General features: G+C 33.6%; 2 protein-coding genes and 1 long non-coding RNA gene across 17 annotated transcripts in view; 1 reads left to right on the forward strand and 2 right to left on the reverse strand.

The window, feature by feature from the left end:
• The window catches only part of pknox1.2 (pbx/knotted 1 homeobox 1.2), a 24279-nt gene extending 20050 nt beyond the window's left edge, over positions 1-4229 (reverse strand). For 4 of the 8 annotated variants that reach the window (XR_015476946.1, XM_087237688.1, XM_087237691.1 and 1 more), the window contains exons 1-2: positions 4168-4229; positions 1196-1343 (exon numbers count right to left, since the gene is read on the reverse strand). Coding sequence is in view for 4 of the 8 variants with exons in the window: in XM_087237688.1 (XP_087093814.1) it covers positions 1196-1246 (51 nt within the window). In the remaining 4 variants the exon portion in view is untranslated. Of the gene's footprint in view, positions 1-1195; positions 1344-1617 lie in introns of all 8 variants that reach the window. The other 4 variants (XM_087237690.1, XM_087237693.1, XM_087237689.1 and 1 more) reach the window with 3 other exon arrangements.
• On the forward strand, positions 3407-7377 carry LOC141386345 (uncharacterized). The gene is made up of 3 exons (XR_015476992.1): positions 3407-4345; positions 5948-6031; positions 6911-7377. It is a non-coding gene; the product is annotated as an uncharacterized LOC141386345 (long non-coding RNA).
• On the reverse strand, positions 4204-13665 carry si:dkey-22n8.3. 8 transcript variants are annotated; one of them, XR_015476944.1, is made up of 8 exons: positions 13410-13665; positions 13199-13273; positions 12034-12139; positions 8997-10118; positions 7195-7258; positions 6956-7080; positions 5986-6072; positions 4204-4335 (listed from the first exon to the last, which is right to left on the reverse strand). XR_015476944.1 is itself a non-coding variant. In XM_087237685.1 (7 exons), exons 4-7 carry the CDS (start codon positions 9985-9987, stop codon positions 6041-6043), a joined length of 1212 nt encoding a protein of 403 aa, XP_087093811.1. In that variant the 5' UTR covers positions 9988-10118; positions 12034-12139; positions 13199-13225; positions 13410-13665; the 3' UTR covers positions 5930-6040. The 8 variants fall into 8 exon arrangements, 6 of the variants coding, with proteins under 6 accessions (XP_087093811.1, XP_087093810.1, XP_087093808.1 ...); XM_087237685.1 differs by lacking the exon at positions 4204-4335 and having other exon boundaries at positions 5930-6072; positions 13199-13225; XM_087237684.1 differs by lacking the exon at positions 4204-4335 and having other exon boundaries at positions 5930-6072; positions 13165-13225.
• Positions 13666-15099: the final 1434 nt, after the last annotated feature.

Here is a 15099-nt window from a genome sequence, read left to right on the forward strand (position 1 = left end):
AATAGTTTGATTATAAAGATAATAACTTTATTTAACGTTTGAAGTGGTTCAAACCCATTATCATTGTACATATATACATATATATATATATATAGACACACACACACACTACCGGTTTAGGGTCAGGGTTTTTTTTTTTTAATGATTTTTGAAAGAAAATCATTCTGTTCTTCAAGGCGACGTTTATTACATGTAAAAAAAAAACTGGTTAAATTGTTAAATATTTCTTTAAATTTTAAATAACTGCTTTCTTATGGTATGTAGTTTCAAATTAAATTATTACTCCAATCATTATTGCTTTTATTACTATTACCAATAATAATAATTATATTAATAACAATAATTATGATAATAATAATTAATATTAGTGATTTCTGAAGGATCATTTGACTGAAGACTGGTAGTGAAGTTAAAAATTCATCTTTAAAATCACTGGAATAAATTAAATGAAATCAAATTATAAAGTTATTTTATAGTTATTTTTCTCAGCCTTTTTTCATTGTATGGTAAATGTCTCTTTTCATTGCCTTTAAAGTGAAATAATTAATTTATACTACTAATACAGACTACAATAATTCCTCACTCACATGCCTGGTTAATGTTTTGCTTTACCTCAATGGCAGTTAATGGTAGATAAAAGCATCATTTATGTTGAAAAGGGAGAAAACCCTGACTACTGATTTACTCTCTTTTTTACTACTTTACAAGTAGTCTAACACAAAATATACTTCTGTATATGAAGATAAAATAGTTTCAAAATGAAAATATGACAAACTTAATAAAGGAAAAGGAAATAAGAGAATTTGCAAACTGTGGGTCTGAGTCTGTGAACAAGGCCCATTACCCACAGTTCTGCTGGTTTCTCCTCTCATTCGTACAGTTTGTCCTTTATAGTTGGACAGGCCCACATGATTGAGTGCATGTGATGGAGAGCAACAATAGTGTTGATTGAAAAGGGGGGAAATGATAAAAATATTTCACGACTGCTGGAAAATCTCGGGTTAGTCTCGAGTCTCGCTATCGCTCCATCCGATGCCGCAGAGGTCAGACTTCCCAGAATTCACAAGACATCAATCACAGTGTCAGATGTTAGATTGCTACGTTTACAAAACCGTTAATGGTTTTTATTGCAATGCACGGATACGGCGCACTCACACCAAACAAAAACCAGGCTGAATTATCTGGCAACACAAACCTGTTCAGCCTCTTGGTAATCCTCCATGGACACCGATGGGGATGTCATCATAGTTACTGTTGCCGTGGACAACGCTGGGGCATTCTATAAAGCTGATCTTCAGCACCGCTATAACTGACACAACAATAGAAACTCTGATGTGGACGAACTGTAAAACATAATATGCTGCTTTAAAATGCAATTTCAACAATATATAATTACACAAATAAAACTTTATTTTACATTCTATACATTTAATATTTTATTCACATATCATATGCAAATACATGCATGCTAATTAGATTTTAAAGTGCATAACTACTATTTGCTATTATACTGATAGCAAACAGAGATTTTAAAAAGATAATTATATTAATTTCAGCATTTCTGCACAATTAATTAGCTACCTATTATTAAACATGACAGTAATAATTACTCCTTACATTTATACAGCAAAGCGCTTTACACATTGGGGGAATCTCCTCATCCACCAGCAATGTGCAGCATCCACCTGGATGACGCAACGACAGCCATATTGCGCCAGACCGCACACCAGCTGATTGGTGGAGGAGGCAGAGTGATGAAGCCAATTATGATATGGGAATGGTTAGGAGGCCACGATAGACAGAAGCCAGTGGGCAAATTTGGCCAGGATGCCGGGGTTAAACCTCTACTCTTTTTCGAAGGACATCCTGGGATTTTTAATGATCACAGAGAGTCAGGACCTCGGTTTAATGTCTCATCCGAAAGACGGTGCTCACTGAACAGTATAGAGTCACCTTTACTATACCGGGGCGTTAGCACCCCCACAGACCATAGGTTGGGTGCCCCCTGTTGGCGTCACTACTAATCATGTGAGTTGCAAAGAGCTAGATGCCAGCAAATAGGACTTAAAATAACTTTGATTATTAATTGTGAAGCACTTCACTTTATTATAATCATTATATTTTACATGTAGCTATTTTATTTGACAAAACTGTGTGCAAAGTAACTTTCATTTCATTACATTTCTGCACATTTCAATTGACATAATAAAATATTATAGTTAAAGTAAATAAATTTATTTTACTGCACAATCCATTTGCTGTTTTTAAATATAATTATTAAACATAGAACACACGAAACAGCTCAAATGTCAGTCTCTTATTTTTGCACAGTTGATTTGCTATTGTTACATATGATCGCAAATTAAAATATAATTTAGAATGCCATTAAAAAATATAAATATTATATGTTATAATATGTATTTACATATAAATATTACAATTGACAACAACTTAAAAATACTGTAGTTTGAGCCATTTTTGGACACTTAATTTGCTATTGCCATGCTATTGTACACACAACTTTGCTTATTTGAAAGTAAGCATCGCGCAAAAAAAACAACATTTTCTGCAGATTCAATTTACTATTACTAAAAACGATAGCAAATAGTGCACAAAATCATTTTAATTTCAGCATTTTTGCACAATTCATTTACTGAATTTGGTAGTAAACAGGACTCAAAATAACTGATTTTATCAACTGTTGCACACTTAGTTTGCCATTAAATTTTAAATTCAACGAATATACTTGACAGTAGATAGTGTGCAAAGTAACTTTAATTTCAATATTTGTCTGCTCATTTTTACTTTCTATTGCGATTAGAGTGTAAAAACAAACTAAATTTCAGCACCAAACTATTATAGTAAACAAATCATTTGCTTAAACATAATGATTACATTTGACAGCAAATAGTGCAGTTAACAACATAAATACCATTTTTGATATTTTACTATTTAATATAATTGCAACGTTTGAAAATGAACTTTGAACTTTTTTACACACTCCTATTAAATATACATATAAATAGAAATAGTAGTTGTAAAAAATACATTTCAGCAAATGTTTCTCACTTTATTTGATGGTAAACAGTTCATAACAACATTTACGCTGATTTCATATTGTATTATTACAACTGAAAAAGAGCAAAATTACATACATTTCAGCGTTTTGGCACATTTCATATGGTATTATTAAAACTGATAGTAGAGAAATCAAAATTACATAAATTCTAGCAACTTGTGCACTTTATTAGCTCAATTGTACACAACTACATGTGCTGTCAATCAAAACTTTGTGCTTTACTGAAGTGATGTGTACAGATAACGTTGCATTCCATTAGCTTTCTTCGACATACCAAAACAAAACAATGTTTTACATCCATAACCACAGCAACATCTGCAGTGCTTTCAGATGAATTCGAACCGGCGAATTAAATAGCAGCATCATTAAATATAGCCGTGAGGGATCTGCACTGCAACGCGCCTTCAGCAAGCGAGTGATTATGTCTTCGAATACCTAAAAAGGCTCTCCATTTAAAAACAGAAGCGTTCACTCATTAATCATCTCAATTTCTCGTCACATCTTCGTCATGTCTATTTCTCCAGCAGCTCCAGATGACTGTATCTCATTCTCTCTATTACTGTAGGCGCCATGTTTGTCCGCTCACAATCGCTACATGTTCATATCCATAGTCAGTGTTTTCATTCGAAGAGCCGAACGCCCGCGAAAAGCTCTGACGCAATTAGTAAACGGTTACAATTATGCGTCATGACGAAAAAAAACTAAAACTCAGCCTTCTAGAGTTTTCTCCGACTTATAACGTCTTCAAATATCGCGTCTGTCTCTTTAAATATAATAAAAGGCTGCCCATAATCGCCTATCAATCAATCTAAGGGACATCGGGCTATCCCTCCCCACTAGAGCCGCCGCCATTCGCACTTCTACAAAAGATCATTAAAAAAAGAGCTGGGCCTTGACTGTGTGTGTACGTCGAGCCAGAAAATTTCCCCCGAAACCGCCGTCCAAACATCAGATTTGAGCCCAAAAGCCTCCAGACCGCGCGCCTCCCACGGAAGCTCGATCTTATGCGCCGAGTGCATTTTTAGCGCGCGGCCCAGATCGCCTGATTGATAGGGAGTCGGAAAAGAAGATTTTGAGTGACAGCTTACCTTAGTGCCAATCTTCGTCACAATGACAAGCGGCTGCAGCAATCGGGACCCGCAGTTCTTCCATGTCGTCACAGCGTAACGGCACGCAGGCAACTTTGCTCATGAATATTGATGAGGTGGGAGGAGACACGGCGGTGCAGGGGAAAAGTGCTCGCCCCCTGGAGACTTCTGTGCGGGGGTAACGGAGTTATGAAATACAGTGCTCACATATTTGAGTACACCCCTCACAAATCTCTCATTTAAATCAATATTGTTCTGCTTTATGGTGTTATATCTGTGCATATACATTAGTTTGGTCAGTATTGAAGCCAAATCTGGAGCTAATCTAACAAAATAACTTACAATAATCGTTCAAAAATTAGTAAACCAAATTTATGTGTTAGGGAAAATATGGAGTTAAATTAGGGCCACATATACTTGCAAAATAAAATAAAAAGATATTTGCAAACAAAAAATAAAGTATTGAGCAAAAAATAATTAAATGCAAATCTCAAAAAAATTTGAGAAATAAAAATACATTTTGCTAACAAAAATAAAGAACTGCAAAGGGAAATTTTAGTTTTGAGAAATAAAATAATCTAGATAAACTGAAAAAAAAATCAAGCATTGCAAAAAAATAAAATATTTGCAATTAAAAATATACAAATATAGATCTTTTTGCAAAACATATTTTATAGCATGACCTTTATTTACACAATTGCAATGCTCATTTGCTTTTTAGTCAACCGTGAGCGATACTGTTTCCACTTTTCACTACACATTTCTGCTCTTTTCACTTTGTAGCCCTAATTTGACAAGGGGGCGGAATCAAAGGAACTTGGGCGTTTACGGCAGGCCGGTACCTGCCTCCCTTTAAGCTTTGCATCATTTGCTTGCCAACCGTCATAAAACTTTGAAAGAAGAAGCTCAAGCAGAGCAGAGGCACAGGAGAGAAGTTCAGGTATATCTAACTGATAGATGATAGCCCCCTTGTCAAACCAGGGCCGCAAAGCGAATCGTGCAGAAATGTACAGTACAAAGTGAAAACAACATTGCAAACTCACGGTTGATTAAAAAACAAATCAAAATGAGCATTGCAATTGACTGAACGGGTTTTGTAAAGGCGATGCAATAAAAATGTTTTGCAAATATTTACAGTTTTTTATAGTAAATATTTTAGTTTTTTTTTTTTTGCACTGCAGTTTTACTGTTGTTTTTTTTTTTTGCAAATTTCATTTTTATTTCTCAAAAATAAAATTTCGCTTTGCGATTTTTGAAGATTTGCATTTATTTATTTTTTTGCTCAATACTTTATTTTTTGTTTGCAAAACTTTCTTTTATTTTGCAAGTATATGTGGCCCTAGACTAACACCATAAAAAAATACTAAATAACATTTTCGAAAATAGCAAATCATGAGAAACAAAAAATAAATATAAACAATTTCGTTGAAATTTTTCTAGTTTGTAATTTTATTTGCATGAATTTAAATGTATTATCTTTCCATTTCTAAAGATGTCCTGTGACTAAAATAGTATTTCAATAAATATAATAAATCTGTTTTGTTCAAATGCACTAATATTTATAACCCATGTTCACTGAGAAATGGATCAAAATATTCATTTTCAAAATGGGGTGTGCTCATTTACACTAAGCACTGTATGTATTGCACATTATATATATATATATATATATATATATATATATATATATATATATATATATATATATATATAAAAGAACAGTTTGATAACGTTAAAGTTCAATATTTATTTTTGGTTTCCCTTTTGTTTTGTTTTGCAGTTCTGTAAGTGCATGGAAAACTTTTATAAAGTAATGACATTTAAAAGGAGCCCTCATCAATGATATACTCCTGACAATGTCGGGGTGAGCTTTTCATTTTGAGTCGCTTTCATCCAGTACAGGCTCTGGAAAAATAAAGATAGAAAAGTTAGTTCAATTATAGTTTATAGTTTAGTATATAAGTTTAATATTCATTGTATACAGGGTGTGAAATATACATTATTGATGAGGGGAGGTTAACTTTTATATTACTTTGTGTAATACATGCTACAGTGAATCAAATTAAATCAACACTGGAAACTGAACTGTTAAATTTACTCTAATCTTCTATGTGATGCTGCATTGGCACAATCTGTAAAAGCACTATACAAATAAAGATGAATTGAGTTGAATTGAATTAAAGGGGGGGGGGGGGTCAATTTCCCAATAAATCCCCCTGCAATTCACACCCTGATTGTATGTATGGAACAACGTTTTATACTCATTATATTACTATATTTATTTAAACATTTGAATTTGTCTGTATGTTTTATTATAAATGTATAGTTATGATAAACTGCGTTTTATAGTCATTTTTTATGTGAAAAGTTGAATTTATTATTTTATGTTTATGTTTTGTTTTAAATGAATCTAAAATGTTTTTGGAGGGAATATGTAGTTATGTATGTTGCTCTTTATAGTATTGTATTTATTAATAAATGCACTTTTTTTTTTTTTTTACAAATTTATTACTTTTTAAATACAGTTTAAATATCTTATTTAAAAATTCTTTTAATTTATTTACGTTTTGTTTTATTTAGATTTACTTATTTAATACTAATGTGTATATTTACCTAAATAAATTCCTAATTTTATTCTTATTTTTTTATTTTTAATAACTACATATTTATTTATTTATATTTCAAATTTTGTTGCAAATGCCTTTTAAGTTTCTAAGGACCCCTGGCACTCCTTTGTTTAGAGCCCAAGTTTGAAAAGCCTTCAAATAAATCCAAATGAAGTACCCACCAGAGAACTTAAATCCTGGGAAGTTTGTTAAGTCTCCACCACCGTAGAGTCTCTGGAGTTTGCTTAGTTCTTCGCTGAACGCTTTCTCATAGTCTGCTCCAGCATCTACAGGGTCAGCAGAGGCTCTATGGACACCATAAACAGGGTCAAATGTGCTGTTTAAAATATGTGAGAAGTTTGATCTACTGGAATGCTTGGAATGTTTTAATGTCATCTGATTTATGCAATGTTTTTCATACTGGCTCTTTGTGGAGTATTCCCGTATCTTGTGGAGAAAGAGTCTCTGTATTGGATCCAGCTGTTCTGCAGATTGAGAGGGAGAGATCACTGTTATTTGTCACAACTATCCCAAAATGTCAATATAATGCAGAATGCTTTAAATAGATGTGCTTTGAATGCCTTTGATAATAAAAAATAGGAGTAATTTGACTGCTTTTCATGCTGAAAAGAAATTGAACAGAAAAAAGGTAAAAAAAACATTTAAAAAATGAAAAATTGATAATCATACTAAATGTGTCAAGAGACGTGGAGAAATTCACCCTCTTGTGGTGAAATTCAGAATAGCTCAAAGGAAGCAACGCCTCCACAACTCCGACTTTACCACAGACAACACCATTCTGATTAAATACTGTCAGCAAATATCTGTACTAAGAGAAGATGTTTACAGAAGCTGTATAGTTCTACACTTCATACAGATAGGTTTGTAAATTCATAGATGTGTCAGATTGAGACTGAAACTGTCTGCTTATGTTTGTGGCACAAATATATAATTTTTCATATATATTCCAAGTGACTTTTAATAGAACAAGATCTTTTCTATTACGTTTTTCTCCTGCAGAAAGTTATTTCTTCTTAGTTTGGCTAAAATAAAAAGATATTTTAAAACTGTCAAAACTGCCAAGGTCAATATTATAAGCCCCTTAACAAATTATTTTCAGAACAAACCTGTTTTCCAATAACTTGCCAAATTAACCTTATCTTGTTAACCTAATCAATTAAGCCTTTAAATCACACTTTTTTAATGAACTGATCAAACTACTGGCGCAAAATGAGGCAGTGGCGCAGTAGGTAGTGCTGTCGCCTCACAGGAATAAGGTCACTGGTTCGAGCCTCGGCTCGGCTCAGTTGGCGTTTCTGTAAGGAGTTTGCATGTTCTCCCTGCGTTCGCGTGGGTTTTATCCAGTCTTATCCAGTTCATCAAACTCCATCTTTTAAAATCGAAATCGAAAGCAAAATAAAACAGTCTCCTCATAAAGCTGGCTTATCAGCGTGCTGCATTAAAAACATGGTTTGATTCTTAGTTTTGGCGAAAGTGGCATTTAGAGGCTTTTGCATCTGAACTCTTCATATATATATATTTATATATATATATAAAAATGTGCATATATACATATATATATATATATATATATATATATATATATATATATATATATATATATATATATATATATATATAAATATATATATATACATATATATATATATATACATATACATATATATATATACATATATATGTATACATATATATACATACATATATATATACATATATATACATATATATATATATATATATATATATATATATATATATATATATATATATATATATATATATATATATATATATATATACACACACACACATATATATACATATATATATATACACATATATATACACATATATATATATATATATATATATATATATATATATATATATATATATATATATATATATATATATATATATATATATATATATATATATATATATGCACATTTTTTACATAATTTACAGGGTAAATTTGGCTTAAAACAAAAGTTTTTTTTTTTTTTTAAATGAAACCCTTTTGTACTGATAAGCATTTTAAGCTCACAGGGCAGCTCACACAAACATAAAACAAAGATTTTTTGAATCTTAAACATGTTGCATTGTATTTCATCAAATAACTTTCACAAAAAAGTAAATGGTGCAAACAACAACAAAATACTAAATCGTTGGTAAAATATAGATTAAGTTGAAACATACCCTCAGGCAGCATCTCGGCTGCTTCTGTCTGGTTCTCTTCCACTAAAATATCCGTTTGTGCAAGAACTGGGTCCTTCAGACTGATGGAGCTTTGAACATCGGCAGACATTTCTGACAATCCATCAACCTTTACGGCTTTACAGGCGGATACAGTCCCAGCAACTGAAAGATCCTCAGTTGATTTAAATAAAGAGACTCCTGCGATATACTCAGTAGATGGAGAGACTTGACAAACCTCTCCAGATCTACTACAGAAAGCTTCGGAAATATCTTGTATGGCTGAGCCATCTGGTAAAGACTCTGGAAATGCCTGATTGAGGATCTGTCCATCAGAAGATTGTTTGTCTGCAATGACATTTGAAGACCAGTTAGGAAAGTGTTGAGGGAGAGGTTGTGGATAGTTTTGTGCTTGTGCAATGTTCACATTCACGTTGACGGCTTCTGAAAGACAACGCAGCTCTTCTCCTTGAAACACAGATGAAACTTCAGGAGTTGTCATGATAGCATCAGCCATGTTGACGGTCTCTTCACAAGCAACTACCTGTGGTGTGTGTTCTTTAAAAGCATCATGATTCTGTGTGTCGACTTCATAGGATGAAATGACTTCTGATGTCTGAGAAGAAACTTGAGTGATATTTGTAGTCACATCTCCATGAGCATCATTAGTGGTGGATCCAGCATATGAATCAACGAAATTGGATGCTAAATCATTTGCGTTTGAAATTTGAGTGTATTTTTTCTTATTCAGACCCTCTGTGGCATTTTGGTCAATAACGTTTGAATATGCAAAGTCCACAGCAGGACGGATTAGAATAGAGTTAAGTCTGGATGCGGTTTCATTCAGAGAAGAACCTGTAGGGCTGGTCACTGCTTGAAGATCTACTAAAGTGTCTTGAACTGGTTTGGTGTGCACAGGAATGGCAGATTCTGAAGAATCTTTTGCTGGAGGGTTGATAGTAGAAGTTTGAAGTTTTGCATTGGAAATAAGCATTGCGTCAGTTGATTGGTTTGGTGTTGCTGGTTTGGTTGTATTAGTAGCAAACGGTTTTCTCTCGTTGGTCTCTTTGCTCTTTTGCTGGAGCAGTTTGGCAATATCATTTATAGATTTTGGTTTCGCTTTCTCTAGGGAGAAGTTACGTTATGTTAATACATGTAACAAATCAAGATAAATGTCTATTTTTTTGTACAAAAAACAAAACTTTCTTCTAAATGTGACCCTGGAGGACAAAATAAGAGGTCTTAAAAAGCACTATTATTTTGGAATAGCCAACCATAACCTGTAAGAAATATCTGTTATTTACAGTTCCCGTATATTGTGGTTCACATGGTGTTGTTTTCTGTTTATTTCATGAGTTCACACTGATGATTGATTATAAAGCGTGTTTGGCATGCTGTCTCAGAAGAGAGCCCTGAGCTCATGAGATCCTCGAGCCCAAGCTCCCTCCCGTTTGCAAGACGAGCTCAGGTGGATCTCGAAACTCCTCCGCCGTAGTAGCTAATGAACAGATAGTGATTGCTCTTGAGAGATAACTATTTACTAGGAGCATGTCTATGGTGCAGATTTGGATTAGTCAACTTAAATTGCATGTTTTTGGACGGTGGGAGGTAACTGGGGAACCAGGGGGAAACCCAGTCGGCTGGCTTGGTAAGGACTAGATCCAGTGACGTTCTTGCTGTAAGGCAACAGTGCTAACCGCTGGGCCACTGTGCCACCCATCTAGGAAAGGAGGAGGGGTAGGGGTGGAAGGGGGGATTCTTCTAAACAAAGACAGCTGTCATATGGAACTTAGGGTATTTATTGTGGCTTAGGAATCGTCTGATTGGTGAATCATAAATTGGATAACGCGGGGCCAGCCGCAAACAATCATAAGCATGTGATCCTCACAAAATTAGTTTATAAATAAACTACACTTAAGGTTGTGAATTGGATTATGGGAGTTTTTATCTCTGACACAGGACATTACTTAAGAAATAATAGAGAGTTAAGTCTGTAAATTTACAGAAAAAGTGCTGGCAGTATATGACCAAGTTTTTCTATCGTAATATACAACACAAACACAGACAGCAAATCACGTCAAACTATTTAAAATGTCAACAAAATTCCACATTTTCTGAACATCAAAAGCTTTTGGAGGAAAGATCATGATCTCATAATGCAACTCGAAAGCATAAATACGTAAAAAAAATAATTAAAAAAATACTGATAACTGTATACTTACAAAATATATTTACAGTTGTACATTGTATGAGTGAAAATTATAGTTTTTAAGTGCAAAAACTCATTAGAATATTAAGCAAAGATCATATTCCATGAAGACATTTTGTAAAATGAAAATCTTACAAATTTATAAAAACTTTAAAACAAATTTTGACCAACATTAAAGGCAAGTGTCTCAATATTTAGATTTTCTTGAACACTCAGATTCCTGATTTTAAATAGTTTTATCCCTGCCAAATTTTGTCCTATCATGACAAAAACATATTTATTCTGCCTTCGGTTAATGTATACATCTCAACTAAAAAAAAGACCCTTACGCCCCATTCACACGGGGCTTCAGCGTCAACGCTTGACAGAGGGCGTGTCTGAAGTTGGGGCTGAAGCAATCGTCATAGAAGCGTCAGCCAATGAAATTCAGTCAGCAATAGGCCACTGTCTAGCTGGTGTATTTACATACAGCGAACTGATTGGCTGAAGCTTCCGTCAGCGCTTGAAAAGTTGAGCTAGTCCCAACTTCTGCAGCGAGCAATGCCTCTGAAGCAGCGCCGACGGATCCACAATGCAGTTCGGCAACGCTTGTCGTCACCCATTCAAAGTGAATGGGAAGCGTTGACGCTGACTCCCTGTGTGAATGGGGCATTATGACTAATTTTGTGGTCCAGGATCACAAATGGGAAGAACATTTTAATATTCTGCTGATGCTTTAAATGATTTTTATTCTAGGGTTCAATATGAAACCTCATAAAGCAACATTTATTTTTAAGAGTTCCTCAGTATTACTAAAATAACAAAGCACACATGACGAAAACCCAAACTTACTTATACTTGTGTATCTGACAGGCTTCTTGGCATTACTTGCTTTGGTGCAGAGTGGTGTCAATGAAAGGACTTGTCTTTGAATCCAACAGCCTTCCAGCCATAGGAACTGTAATTAAACACAACGTCATATCATTTGCTGCATAGATATCTGCAATACTATTGGCATTTTACAGTGGCTACCTGTTCTACATGGTGTTTACTTAGATCTGGATGAAACTGTAAGGGTGAACTTTAAATGGAGGCAATTTTAGATTTTAGCACATTTCATGAATTTGACATATTTGATCAAATTTGATTTAAGACTATTATTAATTAATGTAAAAAAAATGTTAACTGCTTCATCATATAAAATATTCCTATCTCGCATCTATGACTTTTTTTTTTAAGGTTAATTGTAGTTCTGTATCTTGCAAGTACAAGTTTATGTCTCAAAATTCTGAGGATTTTAACTTGCGATATGTTTTCTATGAGATGAATGGATATTTCTGCAAGAAGACTGTGAAAATCTTACAGTAAATGGAGGATTATAAATGATTAAAAATGATTATATTATAATTTATATTAAATCCTTTTAATCATCCTAAATTGTTGAAGTTGAAGAGGATCAAAAAAACAAAAAGTGGATCAAAATTTTCAAAATTGTCCCGAGACAAGAATAGGTGTTGTTTAATAGTTTAATTGACTAGTTCACCCTAGTTTAGTCAAAGGTTTTTATTTTGTTACACTGTAAAAAAAAAAAAAAAAAAGACAAAAAGTCAGGACAACAAATGTGTTTATGTTGCTTTAACATATTTTAATAAGTTAAATTAGGTTTACTGTAGAAGCTATTTAAAGTTTATCTTAACATTTTTATTCAGTTTTAGTGATGTAAATTGAGATGAATAGAAAAGTGTAGCGTTAAAGTAGTTCACTAAAAAATGAACAATTACTCAGTTTTTACTCGCCCTTAAGTGTTTCGAAAACGTTATGTTTCTTTATTCCCCTGAACACAAAATATATTCTGAAAAAACAACAACTTTGGAAGTCAATGGTTACAGTTTTCTTCAAAACTTGTGTTCCCACAGAATATAGAAATTTACTATTTGAAAGGTTAGTATATAATGACTGAAATAACATTTTTGGGTGAACTACCTGTATAACTTGAGTGTCAGCGATGAACATGTACCTTCAAAACCTTGAAACGCCGAACTCTCTGGAAGGACATAATAGTGAACATCCCTAAGAAGTGCACACTCGATGGCTTAGGAAAGAGTAAATATGGAAACAGCCGGGGTTACACAAGGGAGGAGATCGAGTAACATCTTTCACAAAAATCGAGATGCAACATAATGCAGGTCAAATGACAGTATGTTTGTTCTTGGGGAGAATTTGTTTACCCTTTCAGCTCTTCAGGGTTTCTCTCATTCGAGTCTTCGACGGTGTTTTTCTGACAGCTTGTTTACTTGTCCGTCGGAAATTAGGGCATGTCTTCAGTTGGCATTAAAACGGAATTCAAAGCCTCTCACGTTACTACGCCAGTACAGACGATGGAATTAGGAGTGTAGTATGAAGGAATAAAAGACAGACGGTACAGAGGAATGAAGTAATTACTCAGGTTGTTCCGTGAAGCCTGGAGACGTTGCGTAATCGCTGTGACACGCCCCCTGCGCGTGCTTGACTGTATACGTCGTGTGCCCATCCATCACTGCTCACAACGTATAAAAATAGTCAAAGTTTGACATAGAGAATGTTAAAGAAGCCAGTTTCCACAAAAATCATGTAAACATAAGCTTTTTGTTTCACAATTGTGTATGCGATTACTTAAGCACAATTCCCCCCACATTTCTGACTGGGGGAGGTCAGCAATTGCTCTAAAAAAAAAAAAAACAATAACAACAGCAAATCTCATAGAGCGTATAATGGTTTTACAGTTTGAAATGGGGGGCGACACAGTCCATATGCTGGATAAGTTGGCAGTTCATTCCGCTGTGGCGAATAAAAAAATACTCACAAATTACTCAGTGGTTTTAAGCCATTAAAAGTTTCTTTTTTTCTTTCATTGAAAACAAAAGAAGATAAAAACCCCAAATCAAACAAAAGGTGCTCAGGAGTAGTTTAAATAATGTGTGTGGTTTTATGAATAGTTATGCCAACAAGGAACAGCCATGTCAATGAAGGCTTTTAAATATTTTTTTTCACATTTTTAGAGTGCCTTCAACTATCAAAAGAAGATACTTTGAGAAATGGAAGTACCACTATGGAAGTCAATGGTTACCGGTTTTTAACATTCTTCACAATATATTCTTTTCAACAGAAGAAAGTCAAACATGTTAAGTAAAGGGTTGAGTAAATGATGACAGAATTTAAACTCGCAGAGTGTGAGTTAAATCACAGTAAACCATTAAAATGTACTGGCTTTAATGGTTAACAGTTGATAGTTTTCAGGGCTGCAAGATATAAACTCACATTTGAGAATTTTAGTTAAAATTGTTAAATGCAAATCCTTTCCCCCAACATTTTGACTCAGATTTGTAGCAAAGTCACTGTTAAACATTTACATTTTAGCAAATCTCAAAATCATGGCTTTATATCTTTCAAAACAGTGGAATACAATAGTCTATTTGACACTGTAAAACCAATAAAATGCCATAAAATTACTCTTCTCATTTCAGAAAATTGCCTAAATTAATTTTCTGGTAATTTTTAAAATGACCTCTTCACACATTATGTAATTTTTGCAATTTACCAGAAATTTTCCAGAAAATTCTGCAAGTGCAAAAGAGGCTAAAGTCACAGTTTTATAAGTAAAATACCACAATTGTGAGATGTGAATTCAGAATTGGGAAAGCTCAGAGTCTATATAAGTGTTTATCTTACGATTCTGACTACTTCATCAGTTTTGGAAAGGAGGTCAGCATTGCCTTCTAAAAAAACAACAGAAATTCTCATAGATGTGTAATGATTTTAATGATTGTCACAGGAATTGCTCTCTATTGGTAATTTGTTAGGAATTGCTTACCCACAAATACATTTTTTTTTTCATAAATTACTTAAGTAGTTCCAAACCTTTATGCGTTTTTTTTCTTC

The sequence above is a fragment of the Danio rerio genome, chromosome 1 (assembly GCF_052040795.2).
Source record: "Danio rerio strain M-AB ecotype USA chromosome 1, GRCz13ab, whole genome shotgun sequence".
Lineage (NCBI taxonomy): Eukaryota > Metazoa > Chordata > Actinopteri > Cypriniformes > Danionidae > Danio > Danio rerio.